Raw genomic sequence first — 20213 nt, forward strand, 5'->3', positions numbered from 1 at the left:
TTAAAACAATCAGTCTTCTGTGTGGCCATCCCCTAATATATATCTTTTCCTGTCGGTGACTCTCAGGAACCAACATGAAAGCTTTCTCACCTCACATTTCAATTTGTTTCTGCCGGGCACAGTGGCTCATGCCTGTAATCTTAACACTTTGGGAGGCCAGAGTGGGAGGATCACTTGAGCCAGGAGTTCAAGACCAGCTTGGGCAACATAGGGAGACCCTATCTCTAAAAAAAAATAATAATAATAAATTAAGCAGGTGTTGTGGTGCACATCTGAAGTCTCAGCTATTCAGGAGGCTGTGTGGGAAGGATCGCTTGAGCCCAGGAGGTCAAGGCTGCAGTGAGCCATAATCAGGCCACCGCACTCCAGCATGGGCAACAGGGCAAGACCCTTTTTCAATCAATCAATCAGTTTGCACCAATAAAACCTTGCCAACCCAAGTCACTCCTCTGCCCTTAGTACAGTCCCTCCTGTCACAAACAAGGGACCTGATTTCTCAAAATATAATTTATGTCAAAATATCTAAGTAAACCTAACGAATGTAACAAGAATTCTCTATTAAGCTGGCAGCTATGGCTTGTAAAAAAGAAACTCATCTTAAAAGTTATCTTCTGTCCTAAGATCTCTCTAAAACTCACAGCTTAAATGAAGCGTAATGACATTTATGTAACTACCAATCCATGAAAAAAAATTAAAACTACCTGAAATCATAAAATGTTTAATCTTCTAAAATAACATGATCTATTTCTAAGGGTCTAATAACACAGACCCTGAAGCTATGACAAATAGACAATATAATCACACTAATACAGGCCCAATGGACTGTACTGAAAACCCAAGAAGCAGTCCTTGCATTTTAAATAGGTGTGTGATACTGCTGTTTGCACAAGGAACCTCTGTGTCTCTTCTCTAATTCTCACAGCGAATTCTAATTACGCAGACCATCAAAATTATTCAGACTTACACTAGATAGCATCTTCAATTTTCTACTTGGTAAAGGCTTGTTAGACATATAGAAAAACTTATTAATTAACTCTGAGAACACTTACATTCCTGGTAGAGTCCAGTGATTCCTTCAACTTATGAAGTTCCCTAGTGACTTCGATATGATCTCACTATGACTCATAAGCATGGGTCAAATTATTCACTTGGCAGCCTTTTCCTAGCTCTAATCATATTCTAGAGAGGTTTCTCACGTTGATGCTTTCCATCAATAAGTTTCTCATCATTCCACTTTTCAGATGAAACCTAAGGGTACACAGGCAGATTTAAGGAAAAGCCAAAAGAAGCAAAATTGTGAATATGTACCACACTCCTCACTAGATGTGACAGCAAGGGACAATTTTGCAGACCCGGCCTCTGGTCCATGGCCTATATCCATCCAGAGGCAGTATGAAGTGATTCATGGTGACTCTGTCTACAGGACAAGGTGGATCCTTCTAGTGCTCCTGCTTCCTTCATTTCTAAACCAAATGGCTCCCATGGATGTGTTTTAACCTCCTCTAAGATCCTAAGGTCCCTTAGCTTACAGCAGACATAAAGGTATCATGGGATGTAGCAGACAATGAATGTAATAACATTTTTTTCTGAGAATAATCTATTTTTCTTTCTCTGACACTGTTACGTGGGTGATCACTGAGGAGCAGTGCTCTCATCTGATGGGGCAGTCCCAGGGCGGGGGGCGGGGGGATACAGCTTTCCTTCCCCTTCCAAAACCTCTGGGGAAGGGGAGCAGGGACAACTCCATCCAGTTCTAGCCTGACCTCGTGGAGGAAGTCTGTTTTCAGAGTATTCTCAAGAGGAACTCAGGGAGATTAAATAAGCAACGAAGAACAGCCTCTAGAATGGCTCTGGGGAAAAGGAGCCATCCTGTCCCTTTTTGCCCTTTCCATGAGAAAATGCATCCTTCTTCCCACCTCTGCCTCGTAAAGCCACATTTCTAGACAAGTGCTCTCTTTAAGTCCCTGAAGATGAACAAAGCCTCCACGCCGCCCGAGGGTGGGCTTCCTTCCCACGGCCACTGCACAGCCCCAGGCTCTACCAGGCTCCAGTCTTGGGATGCAGAAATCATGGAAAAGTCTTATAAAGACACCAGACACTGGGAGAATCTCTGCCACAGTCCCAATTATGTCCTCTTTGAGAAAGGGCCCCATTTTTTAAGAAGTAAAATACTCATTAAATCCCCTAGCTCGGTGGACTGCTGCCGGTGTCTCCCTATCTAACTGTAGCAGTTTGCCAAGCACAGGACTCCAGAGATAGGCAGGTGGGGCCACCTCCTCCGGCCTCACCCACCTCTGCTCCCTCCAGCCCACCCACGCCTCCAGCTGCATAGTTGACTCACCATCCAAACAGCAGCTTCCCCCAGAAAGTAGACCAGGGCTCAATGGCAATTCTTGTGGCAAATTTAATAGAAGAATATGAGAATCACCCTTACTTCCCACACACAAAACATTGCAGGCACTCCAAATCCTTACAGACACATGCACTTCAGAATTAACTCAGGCATGCACAGCATCCCTGTGCTGGAGTTTATTTTAAAAAACAATGCCAACGCCTCAGTTATCACAGTTTCTTTTTTTGTCCATCATTTTCCGTAACAAAAGAAGCTACACAAAATCTGGGGGGAGATACTGTCTTTGGAGACTGACACATTTGCAGAGGGGTCACGAATAATGATTCCAAAGCTCCTATTTAACTCCTGAATCAGGCAAAGAATAAGCGACAATACAAGAATGAATTTTGTTTACAGCAATCTCATAATACAGCATTGAATCGTTACAGTGCAGTGGTTGGAATTAAGTCCACAATAAAATATTCTTAGCCCAAACACCAGACAAACTAAAATCACCCAACTGCTCACGAACCAAAATGATCAGTGCAAGCAGCTGCGGTCTCAATAGTGAAAACCAAAATGGGTAAGGCTTTTCTGGCAGTGAGTCTCTGACGTGAACGGCTCCCTCTCTGCTCAGTGAGGACCTGGCCGCCCTCACTTGGAGTCTTGGTCTTTCTTTTCATCTAAAAGGGCAGAGTGGATCCCCAGCTTTTTCAGTTCTTCCACCAGGTCCCCATTCTGGTGCATCTGCAGAAGGATGTCACAGCCCCCCACAAACTCGCCATTGAGGTACACTTGCGGGATGGTGGGCCAGTTGGAATAGTCTTTAATGCCTATGGAGAAAGAACATTTATTTGTTATTTAAATGGTGAAAGCTGAACCTTTCGTGATTAAATATGTCATTCTGATCCACTAGTAGCAGACAACCCATTGTCCCTCCCTGGCTCCCCCCAATCTTAAGAGCACTGTGTTTGCTACTAAGAGCACGAGTTTTCGTGTCAAAGAGATCAGTGGTTAGGCCCTAACTTCCAATTACAAACCATCCACCCTCAGACAAGTCACCTGACTTCTCATCCTGTTTCCACCCTCATCTCGCAAGGTTTTTGTGAGAATTAGGTAAGTAAGATCCTCAATAAAATACCTGATATACTGCAGATTAATGGCAGAGGACTGGACTGGGTAATGCAAGTCACATAAGATACATAAGGCCGTAATTCTTCATCTACTAGTCAAGCTTCAGGTGAAGCAAACTTGAAGAAATGTCACAACCAACTTCATACCTAAATGGATCCATCACGGTAATTCACGGCCAATTCGGGCAATCCCACCTGTGCGCTTTTCATGACTGTGACTGTCTAGGTTGGTGCAGGCCATCAGTTACTTCTGCTCGAGATGATGAGTTGCTGAGTTTTTTTTTTTTTTTTAACAATTACTTTTACCCAGGGAAAAATTCCTGTCCCACGGCTATGGGTTGTCAGTTCCCCTCTATCCAGCCACTGTGATGGGCTCTCTGTGGAGTGGATGATCAGGCTCTATGCAGAACCCAAAGAGACTGGTAAGTCTAATGAAGGCCCAGAGCTCAGCAAGGGCCGTGTCCAGGGCTAGGGGGTTCGGGGGCTGAGACCCGCTCTGCTCTCCAGAGCTCACAACAGCCAAGAAACCAACCAGCAAGCATGTGATCAGTCCTGTGTGCAAATGGCTCTGAGGACACAGAGGAGATGAGGGATGCTCTGTGACAGCGCAGCTGTGTGACTACTCTGTTCAATTCTGAGTCACAAGGACGACGACTGTAACAAAATGGTAAGAAAGAAATGTGGCTTCAATCTTAAGACATAAAAGATTACTCTTAACATTCCTCTTCATCATTCTACTTCCTTTTCTGCTTGTATGTTGAGATGACTGTCCTTTCAAAAACATAGCTGGCCATTAAAAAGCCTGTATTGGTCATGTTAAAAACGAAGATGGTCAAAGCATGGCATATAGGAACTAACTCTTATGTGACACTTTTATATTTACACAGATATTTTTAAATGGCCAAAATGAGCATATGGGTAAACAAAACAGAAAAGTCAATAGATTGTTCAAGTATAGTACAGTTTACACAAATTGATTTTTATGTAAACAAACTAAAAATACAAAAACTTGCTCTTGATACCCTATAATTTATTATCATTTTCCAAATAAAATTACTGATTTCAGTTATATCTCAAGTCCCAATATACAATTTATTTTTTTCTTAAAAGTTATTGCCTTATAAAAAAAAACTGACTTTGCTCTAAATGACAGTCCTAGAGAAAGCCCCTGAACCAAGGGCTTTATCTTCCTTCTCCAGATGTCACATATTAAGAAAGGGTTACATTGCTCCAGGCCTCCAACAGCACACCTCTCAGCCACTCTGGGTGCTGGTAAAGAAACATCAGCTAGCTCTTTGGCAGCTGCTAATAAAGGGTAAATTCCATTAATCATCAAAATGTCTTTATAATGCCAAATATCTAGATATACTAGAATACCCTGATGAATTCAAGTTATTCATCACGCTGATGTTTGATGCCATGTCAACAAAAACAACTAGCATAATTTGTGTGTTTTTTACTTTCTTCAAACTCTGTCCTCAAATACAAAGTCTATCAAAACTTACTTTTTACAATGATGCCGATTACAAACTTTTACCTTTATGATGATTGAGAGCTGGGTGCGAGATTAAGAAATGTTTAAAGTAAACACGAGCTTCTTTTCGTTCTCTTAAACTTTCTTAAATACTTTTATGCAAATGAATCATTTATGTGCATGAACGATCTGTTTTGTTTCAATGAGTAATATATTGCATGAAGCTTTCCGTAATAATCAGTTTTTACTGATTTATTTTGGTGGGTGTCTATAATTTTTGAAACACACCAAAAATGGAAATAAGTTTGCTGCCTGAGAACTACCCAAAACTACGTTTTACCCTAAAAATACATGTTTCTAAAGTAAAATTGCTTTTCATCAATCATTTTTATAGTATCACACTCAAAGCATTGGGCTTGCCTCATTCATTAAACTTTATGTTGCTGCAGATTGTATGTCCTGACTATGAGAGAAGGGGAGACTCCCAGAATCCTCACCACCAAAACTACCAAAACCAGCAGGCTTTCAGACATTCTGAACACCCAACACACACAGCCACATGCAAGTGATACTAACTTCTCGTGAGCCACCTGCCTGTTCTTGACAGCAGCTGACAGTGTATCAAAATTAAATTTAGCTGTTTCTTTAATTTTTAGATGAATAGGTGTAACAAGCAGCTGACATCAAGGCCAAACGTTGGCACCCTTCTTCATGACTATGCTATTTTCCATTTTTAAGAAAACTGATTACCAGTTTAAATATTTAAGGAAATAGCCAATTGCTTCCTACGGAGTGAAGCTGAGAAACTCCTAATAATAAAAGACTACTCTTCATAAGTTGAATATTAAAATGAATCCTGCGGACTCACAAGTAACTGTTTAAACATGGTTAATCTCTCTCACACTTTAGTTTTCAAAAACTGCAATATGCAGTGGTAGTTCTTACAAATATCACTTGAAATAACTCAGAATCGGAGAGCTACTCTCGAAAATTAGAAAATCATATCCAAGAATGAATTTTAATGATAATCATTATTTCATACGTGATAGACAGTGGTGATTCCATCCGGGGCAGAAAATGCTGACTGCAAAGTTGTATGACAGAGTAACACTAGGAACTGGTAGTTCGGAGGCTATCTTACAAAGTCAGTTTACGCACATCTAATGCTCCACCAAAAAAACCCATACCAACAAATTTATATTCCAAAGTATCAACTCAGAAAGAGGACAGAAATGTACTTTAAAATTCCCTTCCAGAACTTTCAAAAGGTATTTTTCAAAATTCATCACATTCAGAACACTGGACAATACTCCTGGTTTGGACACTAAATTATAAGAGCAGCATAATCATAGTTTTCTTTCTTTTTATTTTTCCTGGTAGAACTTCACTACAGTAGCTTCAGAATCTAATGTGAGTTCCAACTCTGTCTCTTACCTACTAGGCTCTGTGACCTTGGGCAAGTTGCACCACCTCTGAGAGTCACAATTTCTTCATATTACCTAATTTAGAGAATGGCGTTAAGTCAAGATAAGATGATCAGAGCTGAAAGCATGGACATCAGTAGACCCTCACTAGAAGAAAAGCAAAGCACAGGGCAGAGTGGGCAAGGCACAGGCTTAAGGGTCAGTAGATCCAGTTTGCTAGCCTGTAAATGCAGCCTCAGACAAATCTGTTAATCTCTTAGCCTCAGTTTCCTCATCTGTAAAATGGGAATATACTCTACGCCTCGCAGATTTATTACGAAGATTCCATGATATCTAATGAATGAAATGAATTGAGCTCCTAGCATAGTACCAGGTACAGTGTGGACATTCTCTCCATACCAACATCCTCCACCACCCACCCTTCTGAGAAAAATAGGCAACAGAAAAAGCATAGGAAAATAATGCAGGAAAAAGTGATTAAGTATACCATAAAGTAATAAAAATACCATTCAGGCCAGGTGCGTTGGCTCACACCTGTAATCCCAGCACTTTGGGAGGCCAAGGCTGGTGCATCACCTGAGGTCAAGAGTTCAGACTAGCCTGGCCAACATGGTGAAACCCTGTCCCTACTAAAAATCAAAAAAAAATTAGCCAGGCATGGTGCCAGGCACCTGTAATCCCAGCTCCTTGGGAGGCTGAGGCAGGAGAATCGCTTGAACCCGGGAGGCAGGGGTGGCAGTGAGCCAAGATTGCCCACTGCACTTCAGCCTGGGCAGCAGAGTGACACTGTCTCAAAAAACAAAAAACAAACAAACAAAAAAACCATTTACTGAGTTAAGGATTACTGAGTTTCACACTCTTTAAGCGTTTTACAAAAATAATCTTATTTAATCTTTACAAAAATCTGACAAGGCAGGTACAATTATCACTACTTTACAGATGAAGAAAGTAAGGCTCAGAAGGGTTAAGTAACTTAACAAAACTCACAGTGACAGCATGCAGTGAAACCAGGATTTATATCCCTCACCAGAGGTGGCCTCTACCCTCTAGCTGCCATCTGTCACTCCTGCCCATGAGCTACAAGTGCATTGCACACATATCTGCAATATATGGGACTGTTTTATATCTTTAACATTTACATATACAAATGGTATTATGCCATAATTACATGTTTGCTACTTGCTTTTTGACTAAACATTGTATTTTTGAGCCATGTTAAATACCATGTTAAATGTATTTAGCCATGTTAAATACATTTTAACATGGCTATGTTAAATACATTCAGCCACGTTAAATACAACTAGATCTAGTTTATTTTAACTACCGTTTACCTTTCCATCATATGACTAAAGTTTGTTTATCCGGTCTGCTACTAATAGACCAAGATCCCTTCCTGTCAGTTTTTCATTACTGCAAGCCACGCTACAGTGAACGCCCCGACACAGGTATCCTAACACAGAGCTCCCCAACCTTTTTGGCACCGGGGACTGGTTTTGTGGAAGACAATTTTTCCATGGACCGGGAAAGGGTGGGGATGGCTTCGGGATGAAACTGTTCCACCTCACATCATCAGGCATTAGTTACATTCTTATAAGGAATGCACAACCTGGATTCCTCGCATGTTTGTGCTTCTATGAGAACCTAATGCCGTCACTGATGTGACAGGAGGTGGAGCTCAGGCAGTAAAGCTTGCTTGCCCACCGCTTACCTCCTGCTGTACGGCCTGGATCCCTGGCCTGGGGGCTGGGGACCCATGTCCTAACACACCCATGCAGAAGTCAGTCTCTAGGCCAGGGGCAGATAAACTGTAGTCTTCAGGCCAATTCCAGTCTACTTCCTATTTTCGTAAATAAAGTTTTATGGAAACTCAGCCTGCTCATTCATCTACATATTGCCCATGACTGACTTCACGCTATCTAACAGCAGAGTTGAATAGATGCAACAAAGACCACCTGCCTACAAAGCCTGACATACTTACTCTCTGGCCCTTTACTAGGGTAAGTTTGCAGATCCCCTTCTCTAAATATATACCTAGGAGTCACGCAGCTGGGTCTTAGGCTCTGTTCACCCATAACTTGACTGGGTACTGACAGTTACTCCTCCAAAGTGTTGGTGCCATTTTATACTACCATCTGCAGCTTACTACATGTGCACCACACAAACACATACACACAACTTGTCATCCAACTTTTAAGGTTCACCAGCATGACACGTGTTTCACTACTGTCTTCAATTCCCTGATACTGAAAAGGTTGAGCGTATTTTCAAATGCTTAATAAAATTTCAACAATAGGATATGGTTATTTATTTCACAAATATTTGAGTCCCTATTCTGTCACTGTTCCAGATGCAAGGACTACAATGATGATCTAAATCGGCAGCAAATGTTTATAATGTATTTAAGGCCACAGAGTTTGCAATATAATGACAAATAAAAGCAGCATTTATTTATTTATTGAAATGCTCACTGAAAGCTTGCTTTGCATAAGCCGTACATGCAGTGCCACAGGCATCAGACATGTTCCCTGGAGGGCAAAATACTACGTATAGACAAGCATGGTCTCGATGTGTTTTAAAAAAAAGCTGTTAGGAACTAGATCCAAATGTTAATACAATGGTTTCCATAAAATTATAGGTGATTTTCCTTCTTAAACTTTTCAGTGTTTTCCAAGTTGCTTCCATGAGCATACGTTCCTTTATTAAGACTAGGATTAGGAAGCGATGTCAGTCTACTGGGACCTGATCCCTCTGTGACTGTCTTCTGTGTGCACTCCAGATAAAAAGAGAAGTACAGGAAGGTCTTGAGAAGGCCAGAACACAATGCTGCCTCATAGTCACCTTTGTTCCTTGGGTCACAGTCTTAAGATCTGTCTGCATCACACTCCTGGGAACCAAGTACCCAAAACTAGGAAAGAATGTTTTCCTCTGGTTTGGGCGCTTTGTAAAGTTCAGGTCTCCTTGGCATAAGAACCAACACAAGGCCAGTTTTGCAAGAGCTCTGTTCCTATTACTAGAAATGACCTTGGATCTGGTGTACACAGCTTTGGCTGGCAAAAGCAAGCATCAGACAGCCCATTAGTTGCTCTTGGTAAATAAAGCTGTATAGAGAAGAGGGGAAGAGTCTTATACCCTGGCTGAACTAATCCCCATTTTGGGAACGTGCTTTTACCACCCTGCCCCAGTCCAAATGTTAATACTTGCACTAATCTTTACTTTTCTAATCAATAAAAGAGGTATATGTTATATTCAATATCTATACAACACATTTATTAACCAAAATAGCAATCTGATGAAACTCACTGGTCAAGGAATGTAAGGGTTAAATTCCTGTTGCTGCTGTTTGAATACTTAAGAAAGTAAACTCCGAAACCAGACACCAGACATGGATAAAAGACAGAAAAATAAAATGGTATCAGTACATATTCTTATTTTTGCTCCTACTTTCAGTTTATTAGCTATATTCCAGCATATCTCATTTCCAGTTATATTAAACAAGAGAAAATAAAATCACAAACCAAAGACCTCAAAACATTATACTAAGCGAGATAACAACACAACTTTTTTACTAGTGCCATATTGGCAATTTGCAGCGGACCCCCTGCAAGGTCTCTGTTAAAAGACTGCAAAACAGTTACTCCTCTTTTAAGCAGAGAAGCTGTCTTTGAAGGAAGACTGCAGGTCCTTTGCCTTGTACATGATAAAACTGAGCCCAGTAACTGGTGGCATTCTAGTTGACCAGGAAGACAAAAGGGTCATGAGAATAACACATGGCAATATTACATATACGTGGTAATTTGAACCTGCCCTGTCAACTCCTCAACTTAACATGCCTTCTAGGTCCCACCCACACCACTATCACCTACAGCAAATGGAAGATCACTCATCACCAAGAGTCTTTAAGGACTAGACAATCTGGGAAAAAATACGTTTGAAAACCATAAAGTGCTATATGAAGCCAGCTACCATTTACCGGGTGCTTTCTGTGACAGGTAAGATGACATACACTTTCTGTAATTTTCACTTTGTCTTCCTAACAAAAACTTTGCCAAATTGTCTCATTATCCTCAAATGCAGTTGAGTGACTTAAGTTTTACACCTGATTAGCCACAAAAGAGGATTTCAACCCAAAGCTTTTCCAAACACCAGCGTGTCTCATCAATGTAAGGAATGACTATGGTTAGTAATTTCAAATTTAGAGTAACAGAGAACCTGGCACCTACTTTTAGCACACACCTGGCACCTCTTTTTAGCTAGGGACATGCAGGGACTCAGTCTCTGAAAGTCTCTAACTGGGATGCAGGTACCCTAAGTCACTCTCTAGAAGAACAGGTACAGCCTTCCCAGTTCTCCACCAACCCTGACCATCCTGGCCTCTTCCTCCTCCCCCACTCAGATAAGACTGGCGAATGCACGCGGGGTACTTGGAAAAGATGCTAATTAGCTGCAGCCTCCCTTCTCCTGGCCTGATCCATCTGGCCCCTGGTCTCCTGGGCTCCGAGGCTGAGCCAGTGAGTTAGTCCGGCGCCCAGGAGCCAGGGCTGCTTCTTTTCCCCACAAACCTCTCCAAGCCCTGGCCCACATACATTCAGCCCTGTGTTTGAGTATCTAAAGCCAAATGTCATGACTTTTCCCCGACAACACAGATCCCGACTAAGACCAGCCGACAGCAGTCCCAACCCTTTGCTTGTAGCAACCAGAGGATGGTGCTTGCCACCCTGAGCCGTGCGCCAAGAGAGATCAGCCTCCGACCTCACTAGCCTCAAAGACAACTTCAGTCCTCTCCCCACCATCGACAGCCCCAGACCGTTACCCACGAGCAGGCCAATGGCTTCCAACCTCCCCAGAGTGTCCGCGAAAGTACCTATCTCACAGCGGGTCCTTACTGAGTTTCCTAACCGTGCAGAGCAGTCAGGCTGCAGGCCGCCCTCCTCCGAGTCAGTCATTGACAAGCCGCCCCGAAACGCCTATATTAGCTCGAGGTGAGGATAACTGAACCCTCAGGACTTGACCTACTGCTCAAGTTGGCAACAGTAGAGAGCCCCAGATCCTCAAGACTCAGTCAAATCAACCACACCTGCAGCCCAAACTCTACTCCAGGACAGTACTCCTCGCCCTAACCCGGCTCGAACCTCCAGACAGACCCCAGCCGATGGAGCCCCGCTCTCCAGCCCGGCGCGGCAGAACCCCTCGGCCTCGTGCAGCGCTGCTCCTGGGCCCAGGGCGGAGGGTGCCTGCCCGGCACACTGGCCTGACCTTGTCGGAGTTCGGGGTCGTCCAGCACGTTGTAGGCCGCGTAGTCGCGGACGCCATGCAGCCGCAGGATCTGCACCACGGCGTTGCTGAAGCCGCACTGGGGCTGCTCCGGGGTCCCCTTGAGGAAGACCACCACCTTGTCCTTCTTCACCAGCGCGTCCAGCTGCTCCGCCGAGCCGCCGCCGCCCGGGCCCGAGCCCGCCGCCCGCACGCCCGGACCCCAAAGGCCACCGCCGCCCGTGCCGCGCCCCCAGCGGAGCAGAGCCGCCGCCGCTCGGCCGAGGGACCCGCTCATCTCCGCACGCTCGCCGGAACCCACGACAGCCCAGACACACAGCTGGCCACCCGGAGCGCTCCCCGGCCCGCGGCAGTTCGACCCACCCCCTAGAGACCCTCATTGGACCGGCTCTAAACTGCCCTCCGTGATTGGACAACACTGATCGGCAATTACTCGATTCTACCAATCACGTTGCTCGTCCCGTCCGGCAGGTAGGAGGTGGGCCTTATGCCTGAGTCGCATCCTACTGCCTTACTATTGGCCGTCGGCAACCGCTTTGCTAGTTAATTGGAGAGAATGGATGTCCATCGGGGTCGCGCTTGCAGGGCAACGAGAGGCAAAACAAGAGGGAAGACGACTTTCCTCCCGTGAGCCAATGAGGCCAGCTGGGATACCCTGAGACAACTGGGAGAGGCGCGGGACTTGCCCATTCCGCGGATGCCGGGAAGGGGTCACTTCCCAATGAAGTTTCCGGTTCCGGTGTCGGCGGTGGTTGAATTGCCATGGCAACGCGGTTGGTGGGCCCGTGGTTCCGGTCTCTTGGGAGGTAGCGGAGCTAGGCCGGGCCAGTATCCGCGTCTCCCAGCTTAGGTGGACGTCCCTGGGCGCCTGCGGAGCGCCGCGGCCGAATGCGGTTCGTCGTGGCGGAGAGCGGGAGCCTGACCGGGGTTCCAGCGCTCGGGCTGTAGCCTCGGCTCCTGGACCCTCCCTCGGCTCCGCCGCCACGTGGGAGCTGAGGCTCTGGGGCTTCCGCCTCCGGCGCGCGATTATTTCTCTAGAACAATTTTCATTTTTAAAGTTTGTAAAGCGCTTTTGCCTGTGTGATTTCCTCTGGGTTTCGTTTTTCTTCCTTTCTTTTTGTAGAGACGGAAGTGGGGGGGGGGAGGGTGGTCTCACTTTGTTGCCCAGGCTGGTCTCGAACTCCTGGCTTCAAGGGATCCTCCTGCCTCGGCCTCTTAAAGTGCTGGGATTACAGGCGTGAGCCACCGCGTTCGGCCGCCTCTGAGTTTCCAGCCTCGTTGGTCCTCCAGCCTTTTAAGCTGTTGGGCCTAGGATCAGGAAAGGTTTGTTGAATGGGGAACTAAGAAGTGACTTCGTTCGTTCTACAAACGTCTCCTGAGCAGCCGCTGGGTGCTAGGTGCGGTGCCAGCGCGGAATGTCCAGGGAGACCTGGTGCCCAAAGCTTGGAGCCAGCGTGACAAATGAGAAGCAGATACAAAGCAGTGTGGGAGTGCAGAGGAGGGAAAGCAAGCCTCCTTAGGCCCATTGCTTGTGCTAGTCTCCCTTGTTCTTACCAGTGTTTGACAATATACAGGATTTACTAGCTTGGTTATTGACTTCTCTACCCGGCACTCAACTTTATTCACTGCTGTATCCTCAGTGCCTAGGACGGTGCTTGGAACGTGGTAAGTGCTCCTATTGGCGGGAAGAATAAATCCGGAAGAGCAGGACCAGTGGATTTATATAATCTGTAGTCTTGGAGCCGCATGGGGTTGGTAGTACCCTCTAGCACACCAGACTTGCAGAAAAAGCATACTCCAGAGGAAGCTGAGGCATGCCTGCTCGAGAGCCAGCTGTTCCATGTGCAATTTTCCTCTGATAGTTTCTGGTCACTGTTGCCACGGTGATAATGACTGGCCTATGTCATTATCTATCCGCCAACAGTAAGATAAGCTTTGCAGTCGAGATATTGTTTAGCAGATGGAGTGTTTTCTGTTGGACACTAAGTACTGCTACAAGTTACTCCTTTTTTTTTAAACTTTGAGTATTTTTTTACAGTGTTGCTGGAGGTGATCTGTTTATGCTTTGGGAATGTTCAAATTTAAAATCAGAAAATCAGCACATGTCAGTGAGTGAGTCTTTCAAATAATCCTTCGCCATGAAACCTGAGCCTAGTAAACTATGAAAGTAAACTCGGGACGTTACCTGGAAGTCTCAGTGTCATATTTTCACCTCCATCAATATTATTGATGCTTGCTCATTTTCTAATGTGGGACCTGAAATTTACCAGGTGCTTAAAGAATCTTTTTGTTTTTCAGATTCATTGATTCCGGGTAAATCAGAGGAACAAACAACATGAACAGAAATATGTAGAAAATGCTATTATGCTGAAGCATAATTGTTGTTTCAGAAGTCCAGCATCTGGTGCACTTAACAATAGAGAATATATTAAATTCTTCCCAAAATAACCTGTTGTTCATGCCTGTGTTTAAGTTTTTTGTTTGTTTTTAAGTAAATATTGGTGATTTGTTGCCAAAAACCTAAACTGTTTATTGCTGTCAACTTAACAAACAGGCTCCCTAAAAGAAAATGGCATTTATTCAGGAATAGAGCATTGCAATGAGAAAATGCATGCTATAGTTAACCGTGTGTATCCTGGGAGATTGAGGAAGACAAAGGTCTTTAAAGGAAAAATGAGGAGGGTTACATAATTGTTTTGAGGTAATTATTGTTGACTACAAGGATTAGTAACAAAGATGACGCCAGGCCCAGGTTGGACAGGCGGTTGCTCGGCAGGCATTGCAGATGTATTTTTTGTGTAAGGTTGAGATGGCCTTTGTGCAGGATTGTAGTTTTGCAATCTTTTGTGATCGTTTTTGCTATCAGGCATTTATGCTTGTGAACTCTTTGTGACTTTCCCTGTGTCTATTTTGATTCTGACATCTTTCTCATTGCCCACTCTAAACTAATTCTGCTTTTGTGTTGACTGACATTGGGAGAAGAATGTGCAAACGTATATCCTGAGACCGAGCAGTAATGAGGAGTGTCGTGTTCCTTACCTAATGTATAATATTGGGCTCAGAAGCACTTGTCTTTTTTGTTTGTTCAACGTTGTATTAAGTTGAGAACGCAGCTGCCATTAAAGATTAAGAGTAATCCTTGAGAAGGAAGAGTACAAAGCCTGTGTTTTGCTAAATCATAGTGAAGTTGCCGTGTTTTTGTAGAACATGATAAGAACATAGAGTGTGTGAAATGCTAAGGATATGGAAAAGCATGTTGGTGCTCTTTCAAGGAGCTGTTTTGATAGCATGACCAAGGGCAGGAAACAGATCGTGTATCCAAACCAAGGAAATTGAAACAATACATCTAAGTTTAAATTTTTAATAAAACAACCCAAAATATGGTGAAATACTTAGCACCAAACGTCAGTGATCAAAGAAAACAGTATTTGAAATATTTCGTCTAAAGTATCAACTTTTGCCTATATTTTGGCATTTTGGTTTTAAAATTCCTCTTTAGTCCTATGATGAAAACATGACAAAATATACAACTTAAATAAACAATTGTCATCAGTCTGCATCTATGGCCAAATGTTTTGGGTGTTTTGAGTAAATGGCCTTAGTTTGTGATCGTTTCCTGCCCCGTGGACATCAGTGAAGAGGTGAGGGTGGGAAGTACTCAGAAACTTCTGAGAATCCTGGGATTTGAGTCACAGGATGGATTAAACCCCAAACTAAATAATCATGCCATGTGAACATGCTGACTCAGGCATCCTAAAAATGTTTGTCTTGCGTTTATTTATAGATAAGGCTTTACTATATTTAGTAGAACTCCTGTTTTCTATCCACTTCTCCAAAAACAAATTGACCATTGAATTCATAGTGTAAACCTTCACATATCTGAGATAGCCCCTTTATCAGCCCCAAATGAAGAACTAGAGTTCAGATTATTAAACTGAAGGTGATGCTTTATCTGAGCACTCCACATGTCAGTGTTTCTGTACCTTTCCTTTTTAAAAAAATTATTTTTGAAGAGATGAGTTCTCAGTAGGTTGCCCAGACTGGTCTCCAACATCTGGTCTCAAATAGTCCTCCCGCCTTGCCCTCCCAAAATACTAGGGTTATAGGTGTGAGCTGCTGCACCGGCCCTGTTCCTTTTATACTCAGTGCTGCATTCTTGTTTGTTCTTAGAAAATGAGAGGGCGTGTTTGCATGAGAATGTGTGGTACAGAAGTGTCTATCTGAGCTGGCCAGAACATTCTGCAAATGTCATATTAAGGACAAGGTGGCTGCTTGGATTGTACAAGGAGCCAAACCACCACACATTCCTAAGCTAAAATAGCATTTGGGACCCAGAGTTCTGTTGACCTGAGCTAGAACCTGAAACCTTTCTCTGTGGTGCACTGAGCTAACATCTAGCAGTTTTAGAGCATCACTGCAACCCTGGAATTAACTGGATTCCCTGACAATACCAAAAATAATGTGTAAGGAACTGAAGCAAAATCCAGCTGTCAGAATTTTTCTAGTTCCTAATGTGGAGATAGAAATGCTTGTTGGATTTCCACTACCTCTATCTGACAAGGCAGCTGGTTTATTAATATTTCTTTGGCTGAGGCTTTGCTCATGACAGCCGCCCACATCTTGGAGACAGGAAGGCAGGCCAGCCTCCACTGTGTCACACAATTCCTGCTCCCTTCACCTGACCTGAGTCACTGGGTCACTGAAGAGAAAGGGCATGCTATAGATCTGGCTAGTTCAGTCTAGAATAGACTGTGGGAGATAGGTGAGCATTTATGAAAAGCCCAGATGCCATGACAACCCAGTTTTGTCCTGGAGTTTGGGGAGAGGTGTAGTACTGGGTTCTGGTCTTAAATGTTGCTGAGTACTTGAGTTCTTTTTGGTTTTCCTCAGATTTTTCCACATCTATTTTCCCCTTTCTGGATTTTGGACAAATCCAAATTGATGTCTGCTAAAGGTTGTATATAATTCAAGAATTTCTTCATATAAAGGCTGCAGGGTTGTAAGGAATCTGTGTGTACTTTCTCTGCTCCTAAATATTTACCCCCAAGTGTTATCATCTTGCGTAGATTGTACTTTTTTTGTTAAATTTTTGTGTATATACGTGAATTCATTAGAACCATACATTAACCCTAGGATAACAGTTTTCAGACATTTTGGTCTCCAAATTATGTTTTTTTCCGAATATAATATGTTAGACATTAGCACTTGTGTCTCTAAGTTTTTTGCCTTCACATGCAATTTCTGTTCTCTTGCTGATTCATAGCATCGCCAATAAGTCCTGTAGAAAATCAACTATCTCAGTTATCTTTGCTGGTTCTGCATATATACTAGATACACAGATGATTTTTGTGCTTTGCAAATTAAAATGACAAAATGTTCAATCCAAAAATCTAATAGCTGGATGTGGTGGCTCACGCCTGTAATCCCAGCACTTTGGTAGGCCAAGGCGGGCAGATCACCTAAGGTCAGGAGTTCAAGACCAGCCTGACCAACATGGTGAAACCCTGTCTCTACTAGAAATACAAAAAATTAGCCAGGCGTGGTGGCGGGTGCCTGTAATCCCAGCTACTCGGGAGACTGAGGCAGGAGAATTGCTGGAACCCAGGAGGCAGAGGTTGCAGTGAGCTGAGATTGCGCCACTGCACTGCATACTCCAGCCTGGGCAACAGAGCAAGACTCTGTCTCAAATAAACAAACAGAAAACCAAAAATCTAATAAAAAAATCTAAGCTCATAGCCTGCTGTTTCTGAAAGCTGTGTACCTCTTGTCCCCATGCTACTTTCTCGCATTGAGGACCAAGCTCCTTGGCTGCATGCCTTGAAAGTCATACACCTGTTGGACTTCATTCTGTTGCCTTATTTAATAACAAGGACATGGGCCTGAATCATATCTCCCGGAAAGTGGTATTAAGAATTAAGTGGTAATCATAAAACTTGTTAAGCCTTTTGATTAAAGGTGATGAAAGAATTGTTTATTTTCCCCAACTGCCTGTTTAATGGCCATGTTTTGTAGTATTATGTGTTTCATTTTTTTAAAACCAGTAGTTTTTATAACTCACATTATTACATTCCAAAGACCTGAAAAGGTCCCTAGATCACAGAATAGAAAGCGTAAGGAGCCAGTGCTGCTGTTTTGTGTGTCAAACCTGTTAGGAAGATTTATCTGTTAGTTATGTCTCCCTCTGATAGACTGAGTTTGCAGCCAGAAGAACATTTAGGAAGTTTAATTGTTTTCTTTTGAATAATTGCTGAGAGGTATTGCCAAGGCCATAAATGCACTTTATGGTGAGTCAGAATTTCACTTTGTACTTCAGTCTTTGAGCTTTAATAATTTCATGCCTTCACAATGCAGTCTTGCTATTGTGGGAACCCATTGCTCCAGCCTTCTTCAATCGTTCGTCTAGGCCTGGCACGGTGGCTCATGCCTATAATCCCAGCACTCTGGGAGACCGAGGCTGGCGGATCACTTGAGATCAGGAGTTCGAGACCAGCCTGGCCAATGTGGTGAAACCCCAGCTCTACTAAAAATACAAAATTAGCCAAGCGTGGTGGTGGGTGCCTGTAGTCCCAGCTACTCGGGAGGCTGAGGCAGGAGAATTGCTTGAGCCCAGGAGGTGGAGGTTGCAGTGAGCCACGATCACACCACTGTACTCCAGCCTGGGTGACAGAGCAAGACTCTGTCTCAAAAATAAATAAATAGAAAACAGTTCATGTAGCAAAAAAGAAATTGACCCCAGTTTCATTGCAGGGAGGGGAGAGATGATTCAGGTTACAAATGGGATGAGGCATTAATTGTTCACTTTCCTTTGCTGGAAAAAAATGGAGGATTTTAAATATTATTTTCTCCTTTTACAGTCAGAAAAATCCTATTTGCTAATTCTAAACGTACTATTTTTTGAAAGTGTATCCTAGTGAGATACTGTTAATTGATATCAAATTTTAGTGAGCCACAGTTTGAAAGAGTTTTAATAAAAGACTATCATAAGGCTGGGTGTGGTGGCTTATGCCTATAATCCCAGCCCTTTGGGAGGCCAAGGCAGGTGAATCACCTGAGGTCAGGAATTTGAGACCAGCCTGGCCAACATGGTGAAACCCCATCTCTACTAAAAATACAAAAAATTAGCTGGGCATGGTGGTGGGTGCCTGTAATCCAAGGTACTGAGGAGGCTGAGGCAGGAGAATCACTTGAATCCAGGAGGCGGAGGTTGCAGTGAGCTGAGATCACGCCATTCCATTCCAGCCTGGGCAACAAGAGCAAAAGTTCATCTCAAAAAAAAAAAAAAAAAAAAAAAAAAAAAAAAAGACTGTATCATAAAACAATTATATTCTGTTAAAAAAAAAAAAAAAAAAGAGCCGGGCGCGGTGGCTCAAGCCTGTAATCCCAGCACTTTGGGAGGCTGAGACGGGCGGATCACAAGGTCAGGAGATCGAGACCATCCTGGCTAACACGGTGAAACCCCGTCTCTACTAAAAAATACAAAAAGCTAGCCGGGCGAGGTGGCGGGCGCCTGTAGTCCCAGCTACTCGGGAGGCTGAGGCAGGAGAATGGCGTGAACCCGGGAGGCGGAGCTTGCAGTGAGCTGAGATCTGGCCACTGCACTCCAGCCCGGGTGACAGAGCGAGACTCCGTCTCAAAAAAAAAAAAAAAAAAAAAAAAAGCTTTTTTGCATAAGCTTTATTACATAGACAAAATTGGGTGACCAAAATAATTTTGTATTATAATATTTTAGTAATTTTGTATTTTAATACAAAATTCTTCTTGAGGAGAAGCCTTCATATTGGCAAACTTTCTTCCCTCTCCAGATAGACGGTGATCTGGCATTTTCATATCATACCTGTATGAGTGCAGCCCTGAGGGGACATGCCAGTCTAGTCGATGTGAAATCGATGTGTACTCCCATTGTTTCATCTTTTTATACCGTGCAGCCACAGCTCCGTGATAATCCACACGTACTATTGGCTGCCTAATTCCAGAGCAAATAATATCCTCTTACTGGAAGGAATTTTTGCTTGTGTTCAGAGCATAACACATCTTTCAAAGTCATTCTGGTTTTGAGAAACATGTTATAATCGAATGAGTCTCTGTCTTTCCTGGCAAGGCAGGTAGGGGGCACTAGTCTATTTTTCTTAGGAAGCTGGGGCAAGAGCCAATAAGGGCTGCCCCTGTAATTATACAGTGTCTGGAAATTAATCATTTTGCCCAATTCTAGGAAGAGCCTCTCAGTTCTCACCCAATTGCTATTCTTATTTTAGGGAACAGCTAACTTACTTAGTTTTCTAATATAACCACAACAGATCAGAAGCAGTAAATGTAAAAGGCTCACACTAAAAGCAGAAACAATGACTGAACAGTAAGTGAAAGGTGAAGCACTAAGAGGCAGATATTCTGGAATTCTTTTTAAAAAGCAGCGTTCTGGGGCATTCGATGTAAGAAGGGGTGAACAGCCTTCACCCATGACGGTTCCTTCTGCATTAATGCCTTGTGTGATGCTTCCGAGCAAGAAAAAGAAATTCTTTTCCGCATGCTCTGAATAGAAAGTCAAGGAAACATGCCGTTTATTTTAGCTTGCCAACAAAAAC

General features: G+C 43.5%; 1 protein-coding gene, 2 long non-coding RNA genes and 1 other non-coding gene across 4 annotated transcripts; 3 read left to right on the plus strand and 1 right to left on the minus strand.

Moving 5' to 3' along the window:
* Positions 1–2493: 2493 nt before the first annotated feature.
* Positions 2494–11969, minus strand: LOC105467470 (glutaredoxin 5). The gene is made up of 2 exons (XM_011717082.3): positions 11617–11969; positions 2494–3165 (listed from the first exon to the last, which is right to left on the minus strand). The coding sequence occupies exons 1-2, from the start codon at positions 11909–11911 to the stop codon at positions 2987–2989; spliced, it is 474 nt and encodes a 157-aa protein (XP_011715384.2). The 5' UTR covers positions 11912–11969; the 3' UTR covers positions 2494–2986.
* On the plus strand, positions 3774–5509 carry LOC139364194 (uncharacterized). The gene is made up of 3 exons (XR_011625579.1): positions 3774–3887; positions 3973–4132; positions 5389–5509. It is a non-coding gene; the product is annotated as an uncharacterized lncRNA (long non-coding RNA).
* A 94-nt stretch (positions 11970–12063) lies between the features above and the next one.
* LOC105467469 (uncharacterized) lies at positions 12064–14082 on the plus strand. The gene is made up of 2 exons (XR_978909.2): positions 12064–13299; positions 13933–14082. It is a non-coding gene; the product is annotated as an uncharacterized lncRNA (long non-coding RNA).
* On the plus strand, positions 13360–13634 carry LOC112424202 (small Cajal body-specific RNA 13). Its single transcript, XR_003014926.2, has one exon. It is a non-coding gene; the product is annotated as a small Cajal body-specific RNA 13 (non-coding RNA).
* Positions 14083–20213: the final 6131 nt, after the last annotated feature.

This window comes from Macaca nemestrina, chromosome 7 (assembly GCF_043159975.1).
Source record: "Macaca nemestrina isolate mMacNem1 chromosome 7, mMacNem.hap1, whole genome shotgun sequence".
Taxonomy (NCBI): Eukaryota; Metazoa; Chordata; class Mammalia; order Primates; family Cercopithecidae; genus Macaca; species Macaca nemestrina.

Bases quoted from the DNA above. Each gene is read 5' to 3' on its own strand.
- LOC105467470 (XM_011717082.3), bottom strand. From the start codon at position 11,911: ATGAGCGGGTCCCTCGGCCGAGCGGCGGCGGCTCTGCTCCGCTGGGGG. The intron at 3,166-11,616 runs GTCAGGCCAGTG...CTTTCTCCATAG, and splicing joins CGACCCCGAACTCCGACAAG to GCATTAAAGACTATTCCAAC.